The sequence below is a fragment of the Bos mutus genome, chromosome 17 (genome assembly GCF_027580195.1).
Source record: "Bos mutus isolate GX-2022 chromosome 17, NWIPB_WYAK_1.1, whole genome shotgun sequence".
Taxonomy (NCBI): Eukaryota; Metazoa; Chordata; class Mammalia; order Artiodactyla; family Bovidae; genus Bos; species Bos mutus.
This window is the reverse complement of record NC_091633.1, coordinates 55564416-55587529: the sequence shown is the minus strand read 5'-3', so window position 1 is coordinate 55587529 and position 23114 is coordinate 55564416. Positions and strand designations below refer to the sequence as shown.

The window sequence follows — 23114 nt, the reverse complement described above, 5'->3', positions numbered from 1 at the left end:
TCCACACAAGAAAGCCTCATTTGAATGCTTTGCTCATTGGGAAAAGGAGAAGTCCCTAGAATTGTCCAACTTCCACAACAAAACAAAGCTTACTAAATTCCCATCACCAGAGGAGACTCTTTGCTGAGCTATCTACAGATTTTCCAGGTATAAAACTGAAGTGAAAAAAAGGTCATCAGATAGGTTGGTGGATCGGCTGTGATCACTACAAAGAGACTTGAAATACCTGGGGAAAGCAAAATTGTCTAGAGATAAAGATGGCCTGGTTTGTGTGTCTCTAATTACAATGATTCTTTAAAAAAAATTAAATCCATTCATTAAATGTGGATAAATCCTTGAATCCTGCCATATCCGGTCCTCGAAGCGCCAAACGCTTCATATAGGGACAGCTGTGGGGTGAATTAGTTGCTCTAAGCTTTGGGGCTGCTTCCAACTTCGCTATTTGCTCAAGCCCTACAGGTCAAGGAAAGAAGTGATGTAATGCACTTAGCTGGGCCATTTTAATTACAATGGAATGGAGTGGGGGCGGAGCTACAGGCGGTGACAAGTTTGGCGCATGACTTGCCTAGGGATGCAGGAAACAAAAACACCAGCAACCATTGGCTGCGTCCACTTCCGACCTCTGTCTCTAGCTCCAAGTCTGGAAGCTTGAAACACATTTCTTGGGAAGAGGGGTGGCGCCAGCTTACAGATCGTCAACCATAAACACACACACACGGCGCGCGCGCACACACGCCCCACGGAGGCTGGCAGCGTCCTCGCTGCTGGGATGGGCGTGGGGCCGAGTGCTCGCCACCCGGTCCCCAGAAGGTTCGCCCGAAGCCAGCTGCAGCGGCCTGGTTCGGCTCGCAGGGCCCGCGGAGATCTCGCGTCCGCAGAAGCTGGTGTCGCCGGGGCTTGCTCCTAGCGAGCCGCGCAGTCGTCATTCATTCGCAGTGTCCGGAGCGTCCTTCCAGCCGGGAGCTGGGCTTCGCCGAGGGTGCGAGCGGCCCACAGGCGGAGTGTTCTCGCGCCGTGCCCTGGAGGGCTCTGAGCGGCTGGAGACGCAGGCGGCCGGGACCCTGGGTGGGCGCTGCGGGAGCAGCCGCACCCCAGCCCAGCTCCGCCCGACCCGCGGGGCAGGATCAGCGCCAGTCGCCCGCAGCCCTGCCAGCTGCCGAGCCGGATCCCGCGGCTGAGATACACCACTTCCTCCTCCTCCCGCTCTCCTTCCCCCTCCTCTCGCTCCTCCCGCTGCCGTGGGCCCCGACCCGGCGGCGGAGCTAAGGGGCCCGGGAGTCTGCGGCCGCGGGCTCGCGGGAGGCGGCGGCGCCGCGGAGAGGATGCTGCTCGCGGCGCCCGAGTCCTCGCCGTCCTCCCGGGCCGCCCGCGGGGGCTTCGCTGTGGCCCGGGCCCCGCGGGCCGCCCCCTGGTGAAATCGCTCTCCGCCGCCGCACCTAGCTGGCGGGCAGGCGGGCGGGCGCGCGTGTGCCCGGGGCTGCGCGCCGGTGCGTGCCGGACCCGACCCGCCGCCCCATTGTAAGGGAGCCCGCGGCGCCAGGGAACATGTGGGTGAACCCCGAAGAGGTGCTGCTGGCCAACGCGCTGTGGATCACCGAGAGAGCCAACCCTTACTTCATCCTGCAGCGGAGGAAGGGGCACTCGGGCGATGGAGGCGGCGGCGGCGGACTGGCGGGTAAGGACCTGCGGGTGGGGGCCGGGAGCTCTGCGGCGCCGCCCGCGGTCCTGGGCTGCGGGCACCCGAGACGCCGCCCTGTCCCTAGGGGTTGGGCCGCCCGCCCCGCTTTGCTGCGTGGAAAACATCAGGAGATGTCATATTCAGACTGAATGAGGTGCTTTTTTGCTAATCCTGTCGGGCGACGGGGCCCTTCGTGTACCGGGCGCCCCGTAAGTGGGTGATGTTGATGGGAATGGAGATGAGAGAGTCTGGGGTGAGGGGAGCATCAGTGCTTAGGAACTGAATGCTGTACTTCCCGTATGGGCAAGAGAGGGGAAGGACAGTTAATTTTTGCTTCATTCTCTTTACTGGTAATGGCAGGATCAGGTATAAAATGCTCTTTTGTTTCCAGGGAAGCAATCAGTAAAGAGCTGGTGTGGTCATTTCCTATGTTAGTTATGACTGAAGAGAAAAGGAAAAAGGAAGGAAAAAGGAATATTGTTTTTGTTACACCTAATTGGGCATAATGAAGCAAGTTATCTGGTTATAAAGTAATTAGAAGTGTAACTGCATTTTAACTGTTTTAACTTAATCACTTCCGCAAACCCCCTCACGAGGTATTTTTTATTGTGACTAGTACTAAAACCATGCCATCTAATTCCAGTTTGTAAAACCAGACCCCTACCCTCTATCCCAAGAGATATCAGAAAGGTCTCCCTTTACTAACTAGTTTGGGTGGCGGGAGATGACAGATAATCTTCAACTCATACTGTACTAGAGAAATCGGACCCTTCCCTCTGTCTCTTGGTTAGAATGAACAGAATAAGGATATTTTTTACAATGAAGAAGTTAGCAGAAGAAACAGGAGAGTGATTGCAGAAAAGAGATGAACCTTGATCTCTTCAGAGTTCAGAATACATCCCCCACTTGGAGCTTGTAAATTGTTGCTTTCCAAAATGCCTTGCTATAAACTAAAAATTCTTGACATAGTATGTATTTAGTTGTGATTCTAATGTATGAACTGGTTTTCTCAAGGCTGAAGTTCAAGGGTCACACTGGACCATAGCTACTGGTTTGAAAGGTCTTGCTAGTGCATCAGATCACCTCTAGGTAATCTAATTTTCGGGCACTTTTTCTGGGGAATCTGCAGAGCTCCATATTGTGTTTCAGAAATTCTGACTAGTGTCCTAGAATCAGAATTTTCCAGTTCATTTTGTAGAACTTGTTTAACAATATGTATTAATATGAAACTTGCATATTTAATATTGGTATCAGCCCGGATTGTCCTTAAAGTCTAAAGCAGCAATGTAGATAGTATATGTTATTAACAACATCTCCAGCCTGGAGATAACCCTTCTCACACCATGAACTACTGAGTATTTATTTTCTACAGTCATTTGCAATAGGTTATAAAAAATAAGATGCAAAGTCTATCTTTAAGAGTTTGTTTTTGATGTGGACCATTTGAAAAATCTTTATTAGATTTGTTGCAGTATTGTTTTTGTTTTATGTTTTGGTGTTTTGGCCTCAAGGCTTGTGGGGTCTTAGCTCCCCTATCAAGGATTGGAAGGCAAAGTCCCAATCACTGGGCCACCAGGGAAGTCCCTAAATCTTTTTCTAGTTAACATTTTTACTGTGTTCCCACTAACTCTTGGAGCTACAATTAACTGCAGTCCACTTGGACTCTCATCATTGATGACTTATTACAGATAGATAAACTTAACTTCTTAATTGAGAAATTATACCTGTTAATAGTTATTGTTAGAATAATTGAAATCAGTAAAAATATTCCTGTCAATAAAGGTTATTTTCAACCAATATAGGAAAAATGTTTCCCCAGATAAATTGGTGCCACATCAAATGAAGCAAGGACATTTTAGAAATTCTTGTATAATGCATAGTATTCCATTTCTAATGTGGACTCATTCATGCATTTATTAACTCACCATATCATTTAAAACATCGGTTAGTCACTTCTGAAGTACCAGTGTCATGAAGCTCAGAGCCTATTGGGAGAAGACAGATGCTGAGAAAATTGTCCTATAAATTAATATAAAATCGCCACTGTCTCAGCAGAAAACAATCTAACCTAGTTCAAACGAAGAGAGTTTAGTGAAAAGGCAACTTGGATGGAGGCAGGGTTAGCAGAACCAGTGAAAGGTACAGAGAAGGTGGCAGGAATGATGCTGCCGGAGACCAAGGGAGCCCAAGCCAGGCAGGAACAGTTAGGGCCTCCAGAGGAGCTGCCAGCCCCAAGGACAGAGACCCCAGCAAAAAGGGGCGTGGAGGACATGCCCAGCTTCTTTCTTCTCCCTGCCTCCAAGTTTCTGCCCTTGCCTGTCATCTGTGGGACCCAATAGAAACTGGCTGGATGGGCTGTCCTGGTGATCTAGGATCAGGACTCAGCCTCCCAGGGATGGATCAGGGAGATAGGTGCAAACTGAGAATGACCAGCACTGAAGTCCAAGCAGAGGAATACCATGTTGGTTACCCCTTTCCTGGTGGGAGTGGGAGGAAGGAAAGGTTCCCTCTAGAAATGACACTGGAGCTGAGAACTGAAGAAAGAAAATCAGCCTGTGAGGAGAGGAAGGAAGAGCAAGTGTTGGGTATCAGTTATCGGAGATTTTCTGGAAGATCTCAGGACCCTTATGTAATGTGCATTATCTGGAGCAGTGCTGATCAAATGCATGATGGGTGAGTAGGCAACCTGAACTAGTCAGAAGTGCTCAGTGGTCCAGGGTGCTTGGTAAGATGTTAGCACCAAAGCTAAAACAATGGGCCACAGTGAGGATACTCCCCTTCCCCCTTAAGAGTATTCTCTTTTTGATTCCAAACAGTATACATAGGTATTGACATAATGAGATTTTTTTTTAGATTGTAGATGCATTTGATTTATTAATCCCCTTTAACTGAAATTTCATACACATATATGCACAAAATAGAGATGCAGAGTGCAATGACTTATCCAAGTAACATCTTGTAACCAACACCAGTATAAAAACTGAATTCCCCCACGTGGCCTTCTGCCAATCACTGCTCATCATCAACCGAAGGTGAAAAAACAAACGAACAAAAAATCTATCTTGATGTTTTTTTGGTAAACACTTCTTCATTTTTCTTTATAGTTTTTGTGACAAAGAGCCTATCTCTAAATACGGTGTTTTGGTTTTGCTTGTCTTTTTTTGATCAAGGAATGAATGGCATCATGGATTATGTATTGACAAGTGTCTAGATTCTTTGTGACTGGAATTAATTTCCCCATGCTGTGTGGAAAACTGTTAGCCAAATTTATCAACTGTTCTTGATAAATTTGTTGTTGGATGGTTATTTGGGGTCTGTGGATAAGGTGGCTGTTGTCATTCTGCTGCGCAACAGGCCAGTTAACCAAGAGACCAGGTGTTGAGGCAAGGAAAACAACCTTATTCAGAAACGTGGCTGAAGGACAAGATGGCAGACTAATGTCTCAAGATAAACATCTGAGTGGGGTCTGGAATCCAGTTCTTTTATGGGACAGAAAAGGGGAGGAGTTGAGGAGTTAAATACTGTCGTCTGGAATGGCCAACCTTAGGGAGGGGATGTGTTAATCTCTTTAAGGCAGAGCCACAGGGCTCCCTGAGGAAGGTCATTATGTATGATTATAATAACAAAAGCAATGAAAAGCAAAGAGACAGATCCATCATGGGGTCCTAAATGGCTCTTCCTTGGAGCAATTCTTATTTGTGTTTTTGGGGGCCTGTGGACGTGCACTCAGGGAAGGAATTGTCAGCTTGTAGGTTGTATGCCTCATCAACTTTAATAGATAATACCAAACTGTTTTCCAAAGTAGTTGTACCAATATACTCCCACCCGCGGCAAATGGGAATTTCCCTTGCTCCTTATCCTTGCCAACATTGTCAGTCTTTGTAATTTTAGCCTCTTTTTGGTGGTTTTTCGTATTGTGGAGTTAATTTGCTTTTTCCTTACTGATGAGATTGAGCACCTTCTCATCTTGTGACATGATTGTTCAGGTCTCTTGACCACTTTGTAATTGGGTTGTTTGGGTTTTTTCTTACTGATTTGTAGGTATTTTAAAATATATTCTGAATGTGAGCTCATTGTTGGCTGTACATGTGGCACAGTCTTCATTCAGTTGCTTGCCTATTCACCCTTAAGGATGAAAAGAGGTTCTTAATTTTAAAAATCCAAGTCCTTAATAGTCTTTTTTTCTCTATGGTTAGTGTTTTATTACATCCTGTTCAATAAGTCTTTTCTTACTCTGAGGTTATGAACATAGACTTCTATGTTATCTTCTAGAACTTTTGGGGATTTTTTTGTTTTTTCTTTTCTGGCTGTACTATGCGGCATGGGGAACTTCCCCAACCAGGACTCAAACCTTCATCCCTTGCGGTGGAAGCACAAAGCACAGAATTTTAATGAGTGGGTAACTAGGGAAGTCAAAGACTTTTCAGTTTTAACCTCCCCAATTTTTATTTACCCCCAAATCTATTCACTGGGAATTAATTTTTGCATACTGTGTGAGATAGGGTTAAAGTTTTAATTTAAAAAGTATTTATGGACATCCAGTTGCCCCAGCATGATTTACTGCTAAGTCCATTCTGTTCTCATTCCGTTCTTACAAGATAGCCCCTGTGGGGCTACCGTGTTTGTAAATCAAGTGCTCCAATATGTGTTTGGGCTCTCTAGTCCATTTCTTTTGTTTATAAGAATATTTTTGCACCAATAGCACACTGCAGTTTTATAACAGGAGTTTATATTCATTAGACCAAGTCCTCTTATCTTGTTCTTTAAGAGTTTCTTGGCTATTCTCTTTCACATTTACAGAACATTTTGGAATCAGCTACTAAGTTCCACCAAAACAGAACAACAGCAACAACAAGAATTTACACTGTTGTGATCTTGATTGAGATTGCATTGTTTATAAATAAGTGGGCAAAATTAATATCTTTATAATGTTGAATCTTCTGGTCCATGAACATGGTATTTTCCTCTATTTAGATCTTTCAAAATTTCTTTCAAAGATATTTCATAGTTTTCTCTAAAGGTCTTTCACATCTTAGATTTATTACTAGATATTTTATAGTCTGCTGTATATTGTTTCTTTAAAAATTTTTTTCTAAGTTCTTTGCTAATATATATATTATATTTTGCTAATATATATATAAATATATATATATTTTAATTGACTTTGTATCCAGAACCTAGCTAATTTATGAAGTTAATGCTAGTTACTTATATATATATGTATGTAGGAAATGGCAACCCACTTCAGTATTCTTGCCTGGAAAATCCCACGGACAGGAGAGCCTGGTGGGCTACAGTCCATGGGTTTGCCAAGAGTTGGATACGACTGAGCGACTAAACACGCATGCATATATATATTCTTTTCAGATTATTTTCCCTTATAGATTATTACAAGATATTGAGTATAGTTCCCTGTGTTATACAGTAGGTCCTTGTTGATTATTTATTTTATATTTGCTGCTGCTGCTAAGTCACTTCAGTCATGTCCGACTCTGTGCGACCCCATAGACGGCAGCCCACCAGGCTCCCCTGTCCCTGGGATTCTCCAGGCAAGAACACTGGAGTGGGTTGCCATTTCCTTCTCCAATGCATGAAAGTGAAAAGTGAAAGTGAAGTCACTCAGTCGTGTCCGACTCTTCGCGACCCCACGGATTGCAGCCCACCAGGCTCCTCCGCCCATGGGATTTTCCAGGCAAGAGTACTGGAGTGGGGTGCCATTGCCGTCTCCAATTTTATATTTAGTAGTGTGTATATGTTAATCCCAAACTGCCCCCCGCCTGTCCCTTTAGTAACCATAAGTTAGTTTTTGCTGTGAGTCTATTTCTGCTTTGTAAATAAGTTCATTGGTGTCGTTTTGGGGGATTCCGCATATACGCGATGTCATGTGGTATTTTTCTTTCTCTGTCTTCACAGAGTGGGATAACTTGTACATACATCCATGTTGCTGCAATTGGAATTATTTCATTCTTTTTTGTGGTTTAGTAATATTCCGTTGTGTATGTATATCACATCTTGTTTGTTCATTCATCTGTCAGAGGACATTTAGGTTGCTTCCATGTTTGGGCTATTGTAACTAGTGCTGCAGTGAACACTGGGGTGCGTGTATCTTTTCAAATTATAGTTTTCTCTGGATATATGCCCAAGAGTGGTTTTGCTGGATCGTATGGTAACTCTTTTTATTTATTTAAAGAATCTCTGTACTGTTTTTCATAATTTTACATCATTTTTTTCTTTTCATTCAAAAGGAGTTCTTATCCTTAGTTTGCCAAAAGTTTTTAATTATATGTGGATGCTGAATTGTTTCAAATGCTTTTCTATATATTTTAAGGTAATCATTTGATTTTTCTCTTTTATTCTGTTAGTGTGTTGACTTATTAACTGATTTTTCAGGTGTTAAATCAAACTTGCATATATAAAATAAATCCAACATGGCTATGATGTTAGTTTTTATATGTTCATTAATATCACTTGTTAATCTTTTATTTAGAGTTTTTGAATCCTAATCAGTTAGTAGAATAGTCCTATAATTTTTCTTTTTCTTAACTTCCTTGTCAAATTTTGGTATCAAATTATACTGACCTTAAAAGTAAGTTGTGGAGTTCTGGAAGATTTTGTGTGAGAGTAGTATTATTTAACCTTGACATGTTTAGCAAAACTCACAGGTGAAGTTGTCTGGCCTTGAAGTGTCCTTTTTGGGTTTGTTGAATGGTATTACAGCATTCAGATGTTTAAAACTTTTTCTTTTACTGTCAATTTTATAAGTTTATTTCTTGTAATTTTTCATCTTAGATCTTCAACTATATTGGCGTAAGTTTGTTAAAGATATTCTCATGTCTTTAAATGTCTGTAGGATGTATAGTAATAGCTTCCTTTTTTATTCTTGACATTGGTTATTTGTGCCTTCTTTCTTAATCTTTCTAGGAATTTATCAATTTTGTCTTTTATAAAGAATCAACTTCTAGGGCTGTTGATCTTTTTTGTTTGCATTTATTTTCTACTTCATTAATATCTGCCGTTTATTATTTTCTGTTTCCTTTGGGTATATATTGTTATTTTTCTAGTTTTTGAAAATATTAGTTAATTGATATTCAGTCTTATTTTCTAATATATACATTTTAGATAATTTTCCTTATAAGTATGGCTTTACCTGCACTGACTTCAGTGCTTTGGAATTTAGTAAGATTTGTTTTATTCCCTGCTGATAGTCAATTTTTGTAAGTGTTACATGTTGTGCTTGAGAAGAATAATGTGTTCTGCAGTTGCTGGACGATTGCTCTATTTATTCAGTTGGCCAGCTTTGCTGCTTGTGTTTGAGCTTCTCTGATGGCTCAGCTGGTAAAGAATCTGCCTGCAATGTGGGAGACTTGGGTTCGATCCCTGGGTTGGGAAGATGTCTACACTCCAGTAGTCTGGCCTGGAGAATTCCATGGACTGTATAGTCCATGGGATCTCAAAGAGTCAGACACAACTGAGCTGCTTCTGTTCAGTTCTTCTACTGTAATTATGGTTTTAGACCATTTGTCTTTGTAGTATATTTGTCTTTTAATACTTTATCTTTAGGACTGTATACATTTATAATTGTATATTTCTGGTGGATTGAACATTTTATCATTAGGGAGTGTTTGTCTATATCTCCAGAATTGCTTTTTGCTTTATCATTATAGTTAACGAGAGATTGATTTGGCTAATCTTTGTATGGTTATCTTTTTCATATTTTTACTTTCAGCCTTTCCATAGCCATTTATTTTATATGTCTTTTATAAGTGATAGATGTTGATTTCTTTTTCTTAATCCAGTTTGAAAATCTTCACCTTAATTGGATTATATAGGCAATGTATTAATACATGTGACTTAGGTTTAAATTATCTTATTTCAGTGAGGTCCCTTAGACTTGTCTGACTCTTTGTGACCTGGTGGACTATAGCACACCAGACTTCCCTGTCCATCGCCAACTCCCGGAGTTTACTCAAACTCATGTCCATTGAGTTGGTGATGCCATGCAACCGTCTCATCCTCTGTCCTTCTCTTCTGCCTTCAATCTTTCCCAGCATCAGGGTCTTTTCAAATGAGTCAGTTCTTCACATCAGATGGCCAAAGTATTAGAGTTTCAGCTTCAACATCAGTCCTTGCAATGAATATTCAGGGCTGATCTCCTTTAGGATGGAGTGGTTGGATCTCCTCACTGTCCAAGGGACTCTCAAGAGTCTTCTCCAACACCACAGTCCAAAAGCATCAATTCTTCGGCGCTCAGCTCTTTTTATAGTCCGACTCTCACATCCATACATGACTACCGGAAAAACCATGGCTTTGACTAGACGGACCTTTGTTGGTAAAGTAATGTCTCTGCTTTTTAATAAGCTGTCTGTTGCTGCTGCTGCTGCTAAGTCGCTTCAGTCATGTCCGACTCTGTGCGACACCACATGGGATTTTCCAGGCAAGAGTACTGGAGTGGGTTGCCATTGCCTTCTCCAAATAAGCTGTCTAGGTTGGTGATAACTTTTCTTCCAAGGAGCAAGCGTCTTTTAATTTCATGGCTACAGTCACCACCTGCAGTGATTAAATGCTTTCTATTTTTTCCGTCTGCTCAGTGTTCTTTTTTGCCTTCCTTCCTTGCCTTTGGTAGAATATGGGTTTGGTTTTGTTCTTTTTAAAAATTATTTATTTATTTAACTCCATCTGGTGGCATGTGAACCCTTAGTTGGGACATGTGTGATCTAGTTTCTTGAGTAGGGATTGAACCCATGTCCTCTGCATTGGGAGCATAGGGTCTTAGCCACTGGACCACCAGGGAAGTCCCATTTTGTTTCGTTTTATATATTTTTTTAATGCTTACATTTTTAAGCCTCTGTTAGAAGTTTTATATTCACTTCTCTATTCTTTTAGTGGTTACTATGGAGATTATAATGCATTCTTGACTTAATATATGTTGTTAACTGGTATTTTCATTTTATTAAACATTTTTTTAAATTGGCACTCTTAATCTTTTCCTAGATAATACAAGGACTTTGACTTCTTTCACTCCATTTAGCCCCCCCCATTCTGCAATTTATATGCCATTGTTGTAATGTATTTTATTTTTTATATATTTTCAACACAAGAACATATCGTTACTACTACTTTTTAAAGTCTGTATTCAGTTAGACTTCTGCATATGTTTACCATTTTTGTTGTTCTTTCCTTTTTTTCTGTACTTTTTTTTGGAATCATTTTTATGCTGCCTGAAAAACATCCTTTACTCTTTCCCTTAGTGAGAGTCTACTGGTGACAGATTTTCTCAGTTTTTTTATAGCTGAAAATGTATTCATTATGCTTTCATTCTTAAAGTACATTTCTGGTTTGAATGGTTGGCAGTTAATTCTTTAAAACTTGGTTAAGATACTGTTACATTGTCTTCTGATTTGTCTTTTCTTTTTCTGGAAAAGGAAGCTATCACTCTGAGGATTGCTTCCTTGTAAGAATATGTCTTTTTCTCCATCTGCTTTTATAGTTTTCTCTTTGACTTTGGTTTTCTACAGTTTTGATAGGATCCAGCTATTTGTTGATTTTTAAAAAACACTGCATGAGGTGGTAGGACTTCTTTGATCCATCGTTATTAGCTTTGTAAACTTCATCCTGGAGAAGGTGATGGCACCCTACTCCAGTACTCTTGCCTGGAAAATCCCATGGACAGAAGAGCCTGGTAGGCTGCAGTCCATGGGGTCGCTGAGGGTCGGACACGACTGAGTGACTTCACTTTCACTCTTCACTTTCATGCATCGGAGAAGGAAATGGCAACCCACTCCAGTGTTCTTGCCTGGAGAATCCCAGGGACGGGGGAAGCCTGGTGGGCTGCCATCTATGGGGTCACACAGAGTCGGACACGACTGAAGTGACTTAGCAGCAGCAGACATCATTGTATCTTCTATGTCTTGTTACCTTCTGAATTTTATTTGGTTCATTTTGGTTATTTTCTTCTGATCTATGTTCCAATTCACTGTCTATTTAACTGCATTTAACCTGTTAAGCCTACCCATTCATTAAAGTTTCTCTGAACTGCAATATCTTAAGCCTTTGTGGTCTGTTCTGTTGCCTGTGATTTCTTCTAATTTTCATTCATGCTGTTATGCCTGGTTGCTTTTCATTATGTACTGGACATTGTACTCTTACTTTGCAGAAGTAATCTGAAATAGAAGATGGTGTAAGAGATAATTTTTTTCTTCCAGTTAGAAACCAAAATAACTATTTTTAGGTGTTGCTGTATTTCAAAAGTGAACTCTAACCTGGGAAGTTTTGCCTACTTAAGATAGGCATTTATGATTAGGTTGTAGATCTCCAAGGTCTCAACCCAAAGACAGCACCATTACTTTCCAACTTTTTGCTGGTGCTGATAGCTTTCCTTGTCTTTCCAGTCTCTAATTCTGCTAAAAAGTGAAAGTGAAAGTCTCTCAGTTGTGTCCAACTCTTTGCAATCCCGTGGATTGTAGCCCGTCAGGCTCCCCTGTCCAAGGAATTCTCCAGGCAAGAACACTGGAGTGGGTAGACATGCCCTTCCCCAGGGCATCTTCCTGAACCAGGAGTTGAACCTGAGTCTCTCTCGTTGCAGATGGATTCTTTACCATCTGAGTCACCAGGGAAGCCACTAAGTTCTACTAAAAGTATATCCCGACTCTCAGCCACTCAGAAGCCCCTTTGGGAAGGAGCAAATAATAGTGCCCACCCCCACCCCCAACAAGTTGGGTTCTTGTCTCTGAGCTACTTTCCCAGGTGAAGTCTCTTTTTAATTCTTTGATATTTTTAAGCGTATTTTTGTCCCATTTGTATAGCTGTCCTCAGTAGTGGGTTGTCATTCGAATTACCTTGTCTACCATTGTAAAGTGGTTGCTGCTATTATCTCCATTTTATAGAAAAGGAAAGTAAGGCATTAAAGAAACTGAGTGACTTGCCATGGATCACACAGCTAATAAGTGGGGGCCTATTTATGTCTGAATCTTTCTTTATGAGACTAACTATAGTGATATGGGTTAACTTTATTTTCCTCATTGTCCCCCTTGAGAATCTAGTAAAAGTGATTGACTCTACCTTCTGAAAAATGAAAACACTGAAAAATTTTACATGCAGTTTTAGGGGCTTCACGGATCCCAGGTGAATTAGAATATAGGTACTTCAAGATAGAGGACGTCACAAGAGATTGAGACAGTTTCTCCAAACCAAACGTGTGATATTCTCAATTTCTCATTACCCAAAATCAAAAGCTGTTCTGTCAGAAATGTGTTGAGTACTGACTGTGTTTCCAAGGCTGAAACTTTATAAAGATACAAAGGAAAAAAAAGACAAGTTTTCTTGTTGAGCCATTAGTAAGCTAGTGATCAAACTGGGATGAACAGATTCAGGAGAGCTAAGAGCATAGGCATGGGGGTGATACGGGTACAGACTCAGGCTGTATCCCAATGTTTTGATCTGAGATTAGCACTAGATTATCTGGGAATTGGACTTTCTGCATCACATGGAGATCATCACAGCTAGGGGAACGTACCATTTGACAAAGGAAGGCGATTAAGAAGCAGTAAACAGAATCTGCCTGCAACACAGGAGACCCAGGTTTGATCCTTGGGTCGGGAAGATCCCCTGGAGAAGGGAGTGGTAACTCACTCCAGTATTTTTGGAGTGAGAATTCCATGGTCTGAGGAGGCTTGCAGACTACAGTCCATGGGGTCACCAAGAGCCTGACACGACTGAGCGACCAACACTTTGACGTTCAAAACATGGAAAAAGCTCCCCCTTCCCTGCTTAAAGGTAGGAAATAAATTTTTGCTAGAAATAGACTCTATCAGCCCAGAGCCAGCACCAGAGGACTCTGCAAATAAACCTTATTGAACTAACACTTATCTTCCTCGTTAAAGAGTATACGGATTAGCTAGCCCTAGTGCAATTATACCCCTAGTTCAGATCCCTGTGTCTTGCCAATTCTTCACAAATGTATTGTTTCTTTGTCTAAAAGGTATAAGAGCTTCCTCCTCTGGCCCCTTCTTTGGATCTTCATTCTCTTGTGTAGGTTCTCATGTACATGTACAAATTCAATACAATTTGCATGGTTTTCCTCTCGTAGTCTGTCAGCTTTAATTTTTAGACCCAGCCAGGGACTCAAAGAGGGTGGAGGAAAACTTCCTCCCTAGTCAAAGAACTCACAGTAGTGAAGGAGAGATAACAAAGCAGATGTTCTAGAAGCCCTCGCTAGTTAATGGGTACCTATTTTGGGGGTAAACATACTCATCTTGCCAATTTGTAAGTATTGGCAAAGTTGCTCCTTGTTGCACTTAGCAGTTCACATTTTTTCTTGTAGATTAATTAGATATAAAAGGCACTAAAGTGTGTTGGTGCCTAATGGAGCCTGATGTGACTGTGTGTTGGGGTGGGCAGTGGTCTATAGCTGTGTATGCAGTGGCTCAGTCACTTACTTAATAAGTAAGTGCTTCTGGCAAGAAGCATGGTTAGACAAAAGCAGATGTTGCTTGCTTGTTCCATGAATTCCTCCCCCTCTGCTTATCACTTCTAGAGAATTTTGTCCAAGAATGATTTAGTCACCTGTTCCAATTTGTCTTGAGACTTTACCTTTTTCTGCAAAGCAGCTGTAAGAACAAATACATGTGATGTGTGTAGGATTTGAGATGGCTTTTGACATCTTCTGGGTGTTTGTAAATGGATCCCCAAAAGAGGGGAAGAGAAAATGTAGTCCAAGCTTCCTTTCAGAAAATTGAGAGAATGAGGCTGCCTTCCTTTTTTATGGATACTGCGGTTATTTTCTTCTTTAGCAGCATCACACACAGAGGTGTGCGTGTGTGTATGTGTGTGTTCCATTGTATCTGACTCTTGTGTGACCCCATGGACTGTAGCTGGCCAGGCTCCTCTGTCCATGGGATTCTCCAGGCAAGAATACTGGACTGGGTTGCCATTTCCTCCTCCAGGGGATATTCCCAGCCCAGGGATGTAGTACACATCTCCTGCATTGGCAGGTGGATTCTTTACCACCGAGCCACCAGGGAAGCCCCGTGTGCACAGGGGACTCATTTTATTATTTATTTTTTTAATTGGAATATGTTTGATTTACATTGTTGTGTTTCTGCTGTAAAGCAAATTGAATTAGTTTTTAGATTATTTTCCCATATAGGTCATTACAGAGTATTGAGTAGAATTCACAGGTCCTTTTTAGTTACCAATTTTATATATTGCTGTTGTTGTTTGGTCATTAAGTCATGCTTGACTCTTTGTGACTCCATGGACTGCAGCACCACAGGCTTCCCTGTCCTTCACTATCTCCCGGAATTTGCTTAATTCATGTCCATTGAGTTGGTGATGCCATCCAACCCCCTCCTCTTCTGTTGCCCCTTCTTCTCCTGCTCTCAATCTTTCCCAGCATCAGGGTCTTTTCCAGTGAGACAGCTTTTTGCATCAGGTGGCCAAAGTGGTGGAGCTTCAGCATCAGTCCTTCTAATGAATATTCAGGGTTTATTTCCTTTAAAATTGACTGGTTTGATCTCCTTGCAGTCCAAGGGGCTCTCAAGAGTCTTCACACAGTTTCGAAAGCATCAATGCTTAGGCGCTCAGCCTTCTTGATCTTTCAACTCTCACATCCATACATGACTACTAGAAAAACCATAGCTTTAACTATAAGGACCTTTGTTAACAAAGAGATGTCTTTGCTTTTTAATATGCTGTCTAGGTTTGTCATAGCTTTCCTTCCAAGAAGCAAGGCTCTTTTAATTTCATAGGTGTAGTCACCATCTGAAGTGATTTTGGAGTTCAAGAAAATAAAATCTGTCACTGCTTCCACTTTTTCCCCATCTATTTGCTGTGAAGTGATGGGATTGGTTGCCATGATCTCAGGTTTTTGAATGTTGAGTTTTAAGCCAGCTTTTTTCACTCTCCTCTTTCATCAAGAGGCTCTTTAGTTCCTCTTTGCTTTATGCCATTAGAGTGGTATCATTTGCATATCTGAGGTTATTGATAGTACTCCAGGCAGTCTTGATTCCAGCTCATAATTCATCCAGCCGCCATTTTGCTTGATGTACTCTGCATAGACGTAAAACAAGTAGGGTGACGATACACAGCTTGCCGTACTCCTCTCCCAGTTTGGAACCACTCTTGTCTCATGTCCGCTTCTAACTGTTGTCCATACAGGTTTCTCAGGAGACAGGTAAGGTAGTCTGGTATTCCCATCTTTTTAAGAATTTTCCATAATTGGTTGTGATCTATGCAAAGGCTTCAGCGTAGTCAATGAAACAGAAGTAGATGTTTTTCTGGAATTCCCTTGCTTTTTCTATGATCCAATGGATGTTGGCAATTTGATCTCTGGTTTCTCTGCCTTTTCTAAATCCAGCTTGTATATCTGAAAGTTCTCAGTTCATGTACTGTTAAAGCCTAGCTTGAAGGATTTTGAGCATTACTTTGCTAGCGTGTAAGATAAGTGCAGCTATGCGGCTATTTGAATATTCTTTGGCATTGCCTTTATTTTGGATTGGAATGAAAATGGACTTTTTCCAGTCCTGCGGCCACTGCCGAGTTTTCCAAATTTGCTGACATATTGAGTGCAGCACTTTAGCAGCAGCATCTTGTAGGATTTGAAATAGCTTAGCTGAAATTCCGTCACCTCCACTAGCTTTGTTCATAGTGATGCTTTTGAAGGCCCACTTGGCTTCATGCTTAAAGTTGTCTGGCTCTAGGTGAGTGTCCACACTATTGTGGTTATCCAGGTCATTAAAACCTTTTCTGTGTAGTTCTTGTATGTATTTTTGCCACCTCTTTTTAATCTATTCTGCTTCTATTAGGTCCTTGGTGTTTCTGTTCTCTATTGTGTTCATCTTTGAATGAAATACTCCCTTGGTATCTCCAGTTTTCTTGAAGAGATCTCTAGTCTTTCCCATTCTATTGTTTTCCTCTATTTCTTTGCATTATTCACTTAAGAAGGCTTTCTTATCTCTCCTTGCTATTCTCTGGAGCTCTGCATTCAGTTGGGTATATCTTTCCTTTCGCCTTTCACTTCTCTTCTTTTCACAGCTATTTGTAAGGCCTCCTCAGACAACTACTTTGCCTTCTCGCATGTCTTTTTCTTGGGGATGGTTTTGATCACTGCCTCCTGTACAGTGTTATGAACCTTTGTCCATAGTTCTTCAGGCATGTAGTGTTTATATGTCAATCCTGATCTTTCAATTTATTCCTCCCCCTCCCTTCTCCATTGTCCCCCACCCTGTAACTGTAGAATTGTTTCTACATCTGTGACTCTGTTTCTGTTTTGTAAATAAGTTCATTTGTACCATTTTTATAGATTCTGCTGCTGCTGCTAAGTCACTTCAGTCGTGTCCAACTCTGTGCGACCTCATAGACAGCAGCCCACCAGGCTCCTCTGTCCCTGGGATTCTCCAGGCAAGAACACTGGAGTGGGTTGCCATTTCCTTCTCCGATGCATGCATGCATGCTAAGTCGCTTCAGTTGTGTCTGACTCTGTGCGACCCTATGGACAGCAGCCCAGCAGGCTAGATTCTACATGTAAGTTGTATCCTATGATATTTGACCTTCTTTGTCTTACTTCACTCAGTGTGACAGTCTGTAGGTGAGGGCACTGTGGTACTGCAGCCTAATAGTTGAGAGTCATGTTTTATTCGGTGGGAATTTTTAGGACTTCAAACCTGGGAGTGGTATCTCAAACCCAAAGAGAATAGCTTAGAGAGGCTGAGCAGAAAGCCAGATGATACAGAAGTTTTGCAACAAGGGGCAGATATCTGAATGTCAAAAAAGTATTGTTAATTAAAGGAAAACCAGAAATCTCAAGTTAAGGCAGCTAGGGCTTTTCTTTGCATAGGAAGATGCCAGAGTTTGGTCTCACTGCAGTCTTTGCTTTGATCTGCATCTCACCTATCTGGGGCCAGTTTCCTGTGTTTTCATATCCTGAGTTCCCTCAGGGCTCACCTTAGGGAGTGGACTCAGTCTGATGGCTGCTAAGTGGTAGGTTTTTCCAGTAGTCATGTATGGATGTGAGAGTTGGACCATAAGGAGAGCTGAGTGCTGAAGAATTGATGCTTTTGAACTGTGGAGAAGACTCTTGTGTCCCTTGACTGCAGGGAGATCCAACCAGTCAATCCTGAAGGAAATCAGTCCTGAATATTCATTGGAAGGACTGATGCTGAAGCTGAAACTGCAATCACTTTGGCCACCTGATGCAAAGAACTGACACATTGGGAAAGACCTTGATGCTGGGAAAGATTGAGGGCAGGAAGAGAAGGGGACGAAGAGTCAGACACGACCGAGCGACTGAACTGAACTGAACTGAAATGGTATTTATTACTTCCTTCAGGACCTCCCTCGGGGCTCAGCAGCTCACCATCTGCGGTTGTGGCAGATGCCGTTGCTGATGACTGCGACATCCTTGTTTGCTGTTCAGGCAGGAAATACTCCATTTCTCAGGATCCACATTTTGCAGAGATCAAGTTTTAGATAGTGGGATGCTCCTCAGGCTTGCACACAAAAATGTGTTTTGCAATTTTGTCCGAATCAGGAATTTGTAGTTTGGGACTGGGAAGGCAGTAACGCTGCCGGCCGTGGTGGGTACCACTTCGTGATCTGGGTCTGGGTCTCAGAGACTGAAGCCCCGGGGAGCTTCCTGGCACCCTGAGTACACGCAATGCCACAGGCAAATTGGGAATCCCCCAAGCTTGCTTTTCTCACCTTTTCTTCTGTGTTCTCTGCTCCCTCCCTGGGTTCTAGGCTTTTTCAGCCCTTCCCTTCAATAAGCACACATCCGGCTTCAAACTGGATTCAAATCCCAGCCCCATCTGTTACCAAGTGATGTGATTCAGGAAGTGTCTCTTCCTTTCTGATTTCCTTATATAATATACTTAAACACGTTTCAGCTCTGATGGTGACGATTCTGTGACATAAGTTAACGTAGAATGCAGGAAACACAAGGAGCTCTTCATAGATAATGGCCCATCATTGTGCTTCGGGGCCACTGGCTCTGAGTAATTCACACTGATGTGTGAGCAACCCATGTCCTGGAGTTAACAGAGAAGTTGAGTAGGCCTGGCATGTTGTAGTCCATGGAGTCGCAAAGAGGAGGACTTGACTGAGCCGCTGAACAACAATAAAGCAAATGGTTATCTGTCCGATATTTAAGCAACTTAAAAACATTAAGTCAATATTCAGGCTTTTGAGTGAAGGGAATTTTTGATCAGCAACTTTAAATCCTTCCACCTGCATGCCTGCCTCCCTCCCTTCCTTCCTGGGGATGTACATTTTAAAAGCTCAGTCAGGAAACACAGACCTCTGTCTCCTGGCATCAGTGACTCTGACTGGCGAACTGGAACCACTAGGGAGAGGATAAAGGTTGGAGGCAGGGGAGTGGCCACCTTTTCTGTTTATCTCTCTCTCTATATATATTTTTTATATGTATACACACACGCACACACATATATTTAAATTTTTTTAATTAAAAAACATCTGTATATAAAGATATGTGGTTAATTAGTCATTCAGAGATTTGTAATTGAGAAATATCCTCACTTAGTAGTTGGTTTAACCAGAGAACCAATGAAGAAATCATTGACCCACTTTCTCTGTTGCTTGGTTTTCCTTTCCGGTCAGGCGATGAGTTCAGAGGACAGGCCAGTCATTTTTCAAGCCATTCTGCAATTGCCTCTGGCTTCTTGTTTGCTCCAAATGGCATTTCACAATGTGCTGTTGATTACTTACGCTTGCTTTCAGGGAGCCAGTGTTCTCTGGCTGTGGGATCCAATCAAGAGATCCATTAAGGTCCCCCTAACTCTGCATGGGAGATCAGGATTGTAAACTGTCATTGGGATGAATCAAGTCTTCTCCTTACTTTCTGTTTGAGACTAAGAAGAGGTGAATAGCTATCCAGCCCCTCTGAGGTGAGGTCTGTAAAGTGCACGTGTGCCCACCTTCCAGCTCCATTATTCTAGGCTTGCTGGGCAAGTATTTGCTAGAGGGAAGGTCAAGTAGGTGAAGGGCAGGGGAGTCTGGCATGCTGCAGTCCGTGAGGTCGCAAAGAGCTAGACACAATTTAGCAACTGAGCAACAACAAGATCAAGTAGAACATTAAGGATTTGATCTCTGTTTACACTCTAAACAGAAAATATGAACTGTTTGTTTATCTCAGTTTGTTTAATACCAGGAAACTCTATATTTCAATAATACAAATGGATTTTTTAAATCTTTGTATTAACCTGGGAACCAAGGCAGTCTCTAATAAAAGTAAGCAAATCTTCACAGATTTATGTTTGGAATCTGTAACTAAAGCTTTTAAAGAAGAAATCATTTAATTACTTTTTTTACACCATTGGTATTTTATAATATTTGCATTCATTCATTCAATATAATGAATAATGTAAAGTACATTTTCTTAAAGCATCTTTTTAATAATATTCAAGTTTGTGTGGTCTAAAAGCTAATTTTCAAAGTTATTGTTATTTTGATCCTATTCTGTATTTTCTATTCTTTTTACAATTAGCATAGAGTATAAAGGCAGAGGAGCTGACATTTGCTGAAATTCTCCTGTGGCTGAAGCACTCTGCTGACAGCCTTTCACACGTCACTGATTGGATGTTCATAACATCAGGTTATGAAGGTTAGGTTAGTTTATCTCCTGCAGGTTAGTTTATCTCCCCTCTATTACAGAAGAGGAAACTGTCTGGAGAACTTAAATATCTTACTGGAAGAGATCCTGCCAGTAACAGACAGAGCTCGTATTTGTACTTAGGTTTGACTGCATTTGGAGAGAAAAAAGGATGAAAAGGCAGATAAAAAGGAGAGAGGAAGATGAAATTGTAATGCACACTTTTGATGCCAAAAGCTCAACTTCTCCATTCACTGGTGCCAAATCCAATCTCAGAGACAGAGTTTTGGGTGAAGTAGAAAAGGATAGCTTTATTGCTTTGCCTGGCAAAGGAGGCCACAGTGGGGTAATACACTCAAAATCCCATGTACCAGCTTAGAGACGATAGTGAGAATTTCACAGTAATTGTTCAGAGAGGGAGCTATCCGCTTGCGGAGATTCTTCTGATTGGTTGGTGGTGAGGTAAGTAGGAGTCAGCAGCATCAATATTCAGGTCCATCTGGCCTGGGGTCTGCCTGCTTGTGGGCAGCATGCCATTGTTAATCCCCCACTGCTCCCACCTGAGAGGGGTTTCAGTGTCTTCAAAATAGCTCAAAGATATTGTTGTGAGTTTAGATTGATTGGGAACCAGGACCTTGCCCCAAGGTTGCGCCGCTGTTTCTCTTGACTGTTTGTTTCTCCCTGGCTTGGATCCCCTCCTTACCCTAATTAAGAACTGCTTGACTCTACCTATGGGAACTCAGGGAAGGTCACAGAGGCTAAATGAAGGCTGTTTCCTATAATCAAAGAAATGGAGGTCACAGAAAGTCTTTGGGCCTAGGAACCTCACGGGGCCCGGTATCACTTTGGAAAGCTAAAGGAAACCAAGGCGAAGTCAGTCTCAGTCTTAGGAAAGCAGCCTTGAGCTTGGAAAGAAGGGAAGCGGCAATGCCAGGTGTTGTCACTGCATAGTGGTTGTCATGGTTACAGCTAACTGACTGTATGCCAGGAGGAAACCTGAACTCTCTCGGAATTTTCCTAAAATAGATCTTCAAACTTTCTCCATATCCAACCTTCCAGTGAAGATGTCTTTGGGACCATGATATGGAGCCATTCCGATTTATACAATTGAGAGGGCATTGAACCTTTGGATGGAGGACCAGGGAAGGAATATGCCTGTGTGTATGGATCCTCCACAAAGGAAACCAGTCTCCATGTTTATTGTGTGGAAGGTCAACCTCAAAAGGATTATGGTTACCAAAGGAGGAAAAATATATATTTGACATACAGTATAGATGGGGAAACAGTGGAAACAGTGTCAGACTTTATTTTTTGGGGTTCCAAAATCACTGCAGATGGTGATTGCAGCCATGAAATTAAAAGACGCTTACTCCTTGGAAGGAAAGTTATGACCAACCTAGATAGCATATTCAAAAGCAGAGACATTACTTTGCCAACAAAGGTCCATTTAGTCAAGGCTATGGTTTTTCCAGTGGTCATGTATGGATGTGAGAGTTGGACTGTGAAGAAGGCTGAGTGCCAAAGAATTGATGCTTTTGAACTGTGTTGTTGGAGAAGACTCTTTCGAGTCCCTTGGACTGCAAGGAGATCCAACCAGTCCATTCTAAAGGAGATCAGTCCTGGGTGTTCTTTGGAAGGAATGATGCTAAAGCTGAAACTCCAGTACTTTGGGCACCTCATGCAAAGAGTTGACTCACTGGAAAAGACTCTGATGCTGGGAGGGATTGGGGGCAGGAGGAGAAGGGGACGACAGAGGATGAGATGGCTGAATGGCATCACCGACTCGATGGAAGTGAGTTTGAGTGAACTCCAGGAGTTGGTGATGGACAGGGAGGCCTGGCATGCTGCAATTCATAGGGTCGCAAAGAGTCGGACATGACTGAGCAACTGAACTGAACTGAACTGAACTGATTGATTTTTATTAATGTAATTTGTGTCAAATGTCATAAAGATTTTTTGAATTTAATATCTGCTTCTTTTTTCTTTGTGGATATAAAAATATTGAGTTTTTGTAATAGGATTGTTTTAATAGTTTGGCTCCCAAAATGATTTTTTTTTATTTTAATGATACTGTAAAAGAAAACAACTTGAAATTATATACGAGATTTATGGAATTCATTAGGAAGGTGTATTTTTCTGAAACTGAGGTTCCACCACTTTCTTTGTCCCCTTAAAGTGAATTGTGAGTCAAAAAAAAGGAAGAGCCTAAAGTCTTACTTTTCTCAACTCTGAATTTCCTACCAAAGTGATTTTCAAGAATTTATTGCTGTTGCTTGCAGTAGGATTTTAAATTTTTATTGGAATATAATTGATTTACAATGCTGTGTTAGTGCTTCTTTCTTACTCTTATCCTGATACCCAGATATATGACCCTTCAACTGTAGTTCTCAGTTTCTCATTGTGGGGAAGGCCCTAGGGGTGTGTGTGTGTAGAGACAGGACTGCCTTAGTCTGAGGACTGATGTTGCCCCAGCTGCTCGCTTCCTTGCAAATGCTTCCATCAGGAACCTCTCCCTAGGATGCTCTGTAATGTCAAGTACACAGCTCTGACAGCTAAATGCCCTGGTTCTCCCTTAATTCTCCTTCTCTATAGATGAATGGAGAGAAAAACTGGGTCCAAATACAGAACAGTGAGTAGGCGTTTCCCCTTTCCACTGAAAAATGTAGTTATCATTTATTTTGCAAGACGTGGAAGCAGCCTAAGGGTCCAGATGAGTAGATGAATGGATAAAGAAGACGTGGTGTGGATAGACAATGGACTACTACTCTGCCGGAAAAAGAATGAAAGTTTGTCACTTGCAACAGCATGAATGGACTTAGAAGGTATTATGCGAAG

The 23114-nt window shown here is 41.9% G+C and overlaps 1 protein-coding gene across 2 annotated transcripts in view; it reads left to right on the top strand.

Annotated features, from left to right (window-relative positions):
• The first annotated feature begins 565 nt into the window (after positions 1-565).
• The window catches only part of TBC1D9 (TBC1 domain family member 9), a 129599-nt gene continuing 107050 nt past the window's right edge, over positions 566-23114 (top strand). Inside the window, exon 1 of one of the 2 annotated variants that reach the window (XM_070386568.1) lies at positions 566-1675. In XM_070386568.1, the coding sequence (XP_070242669.1) occupies positions 1546-1675 (130 nt within the window). In that variant the 5' untranslated portion in view covers positions 566-1545. The remainder of the gene's footprint in view (positions 1676-23114) is intronic. The other variant, XM_070386569.1, reaches the window with a different exon arrangement.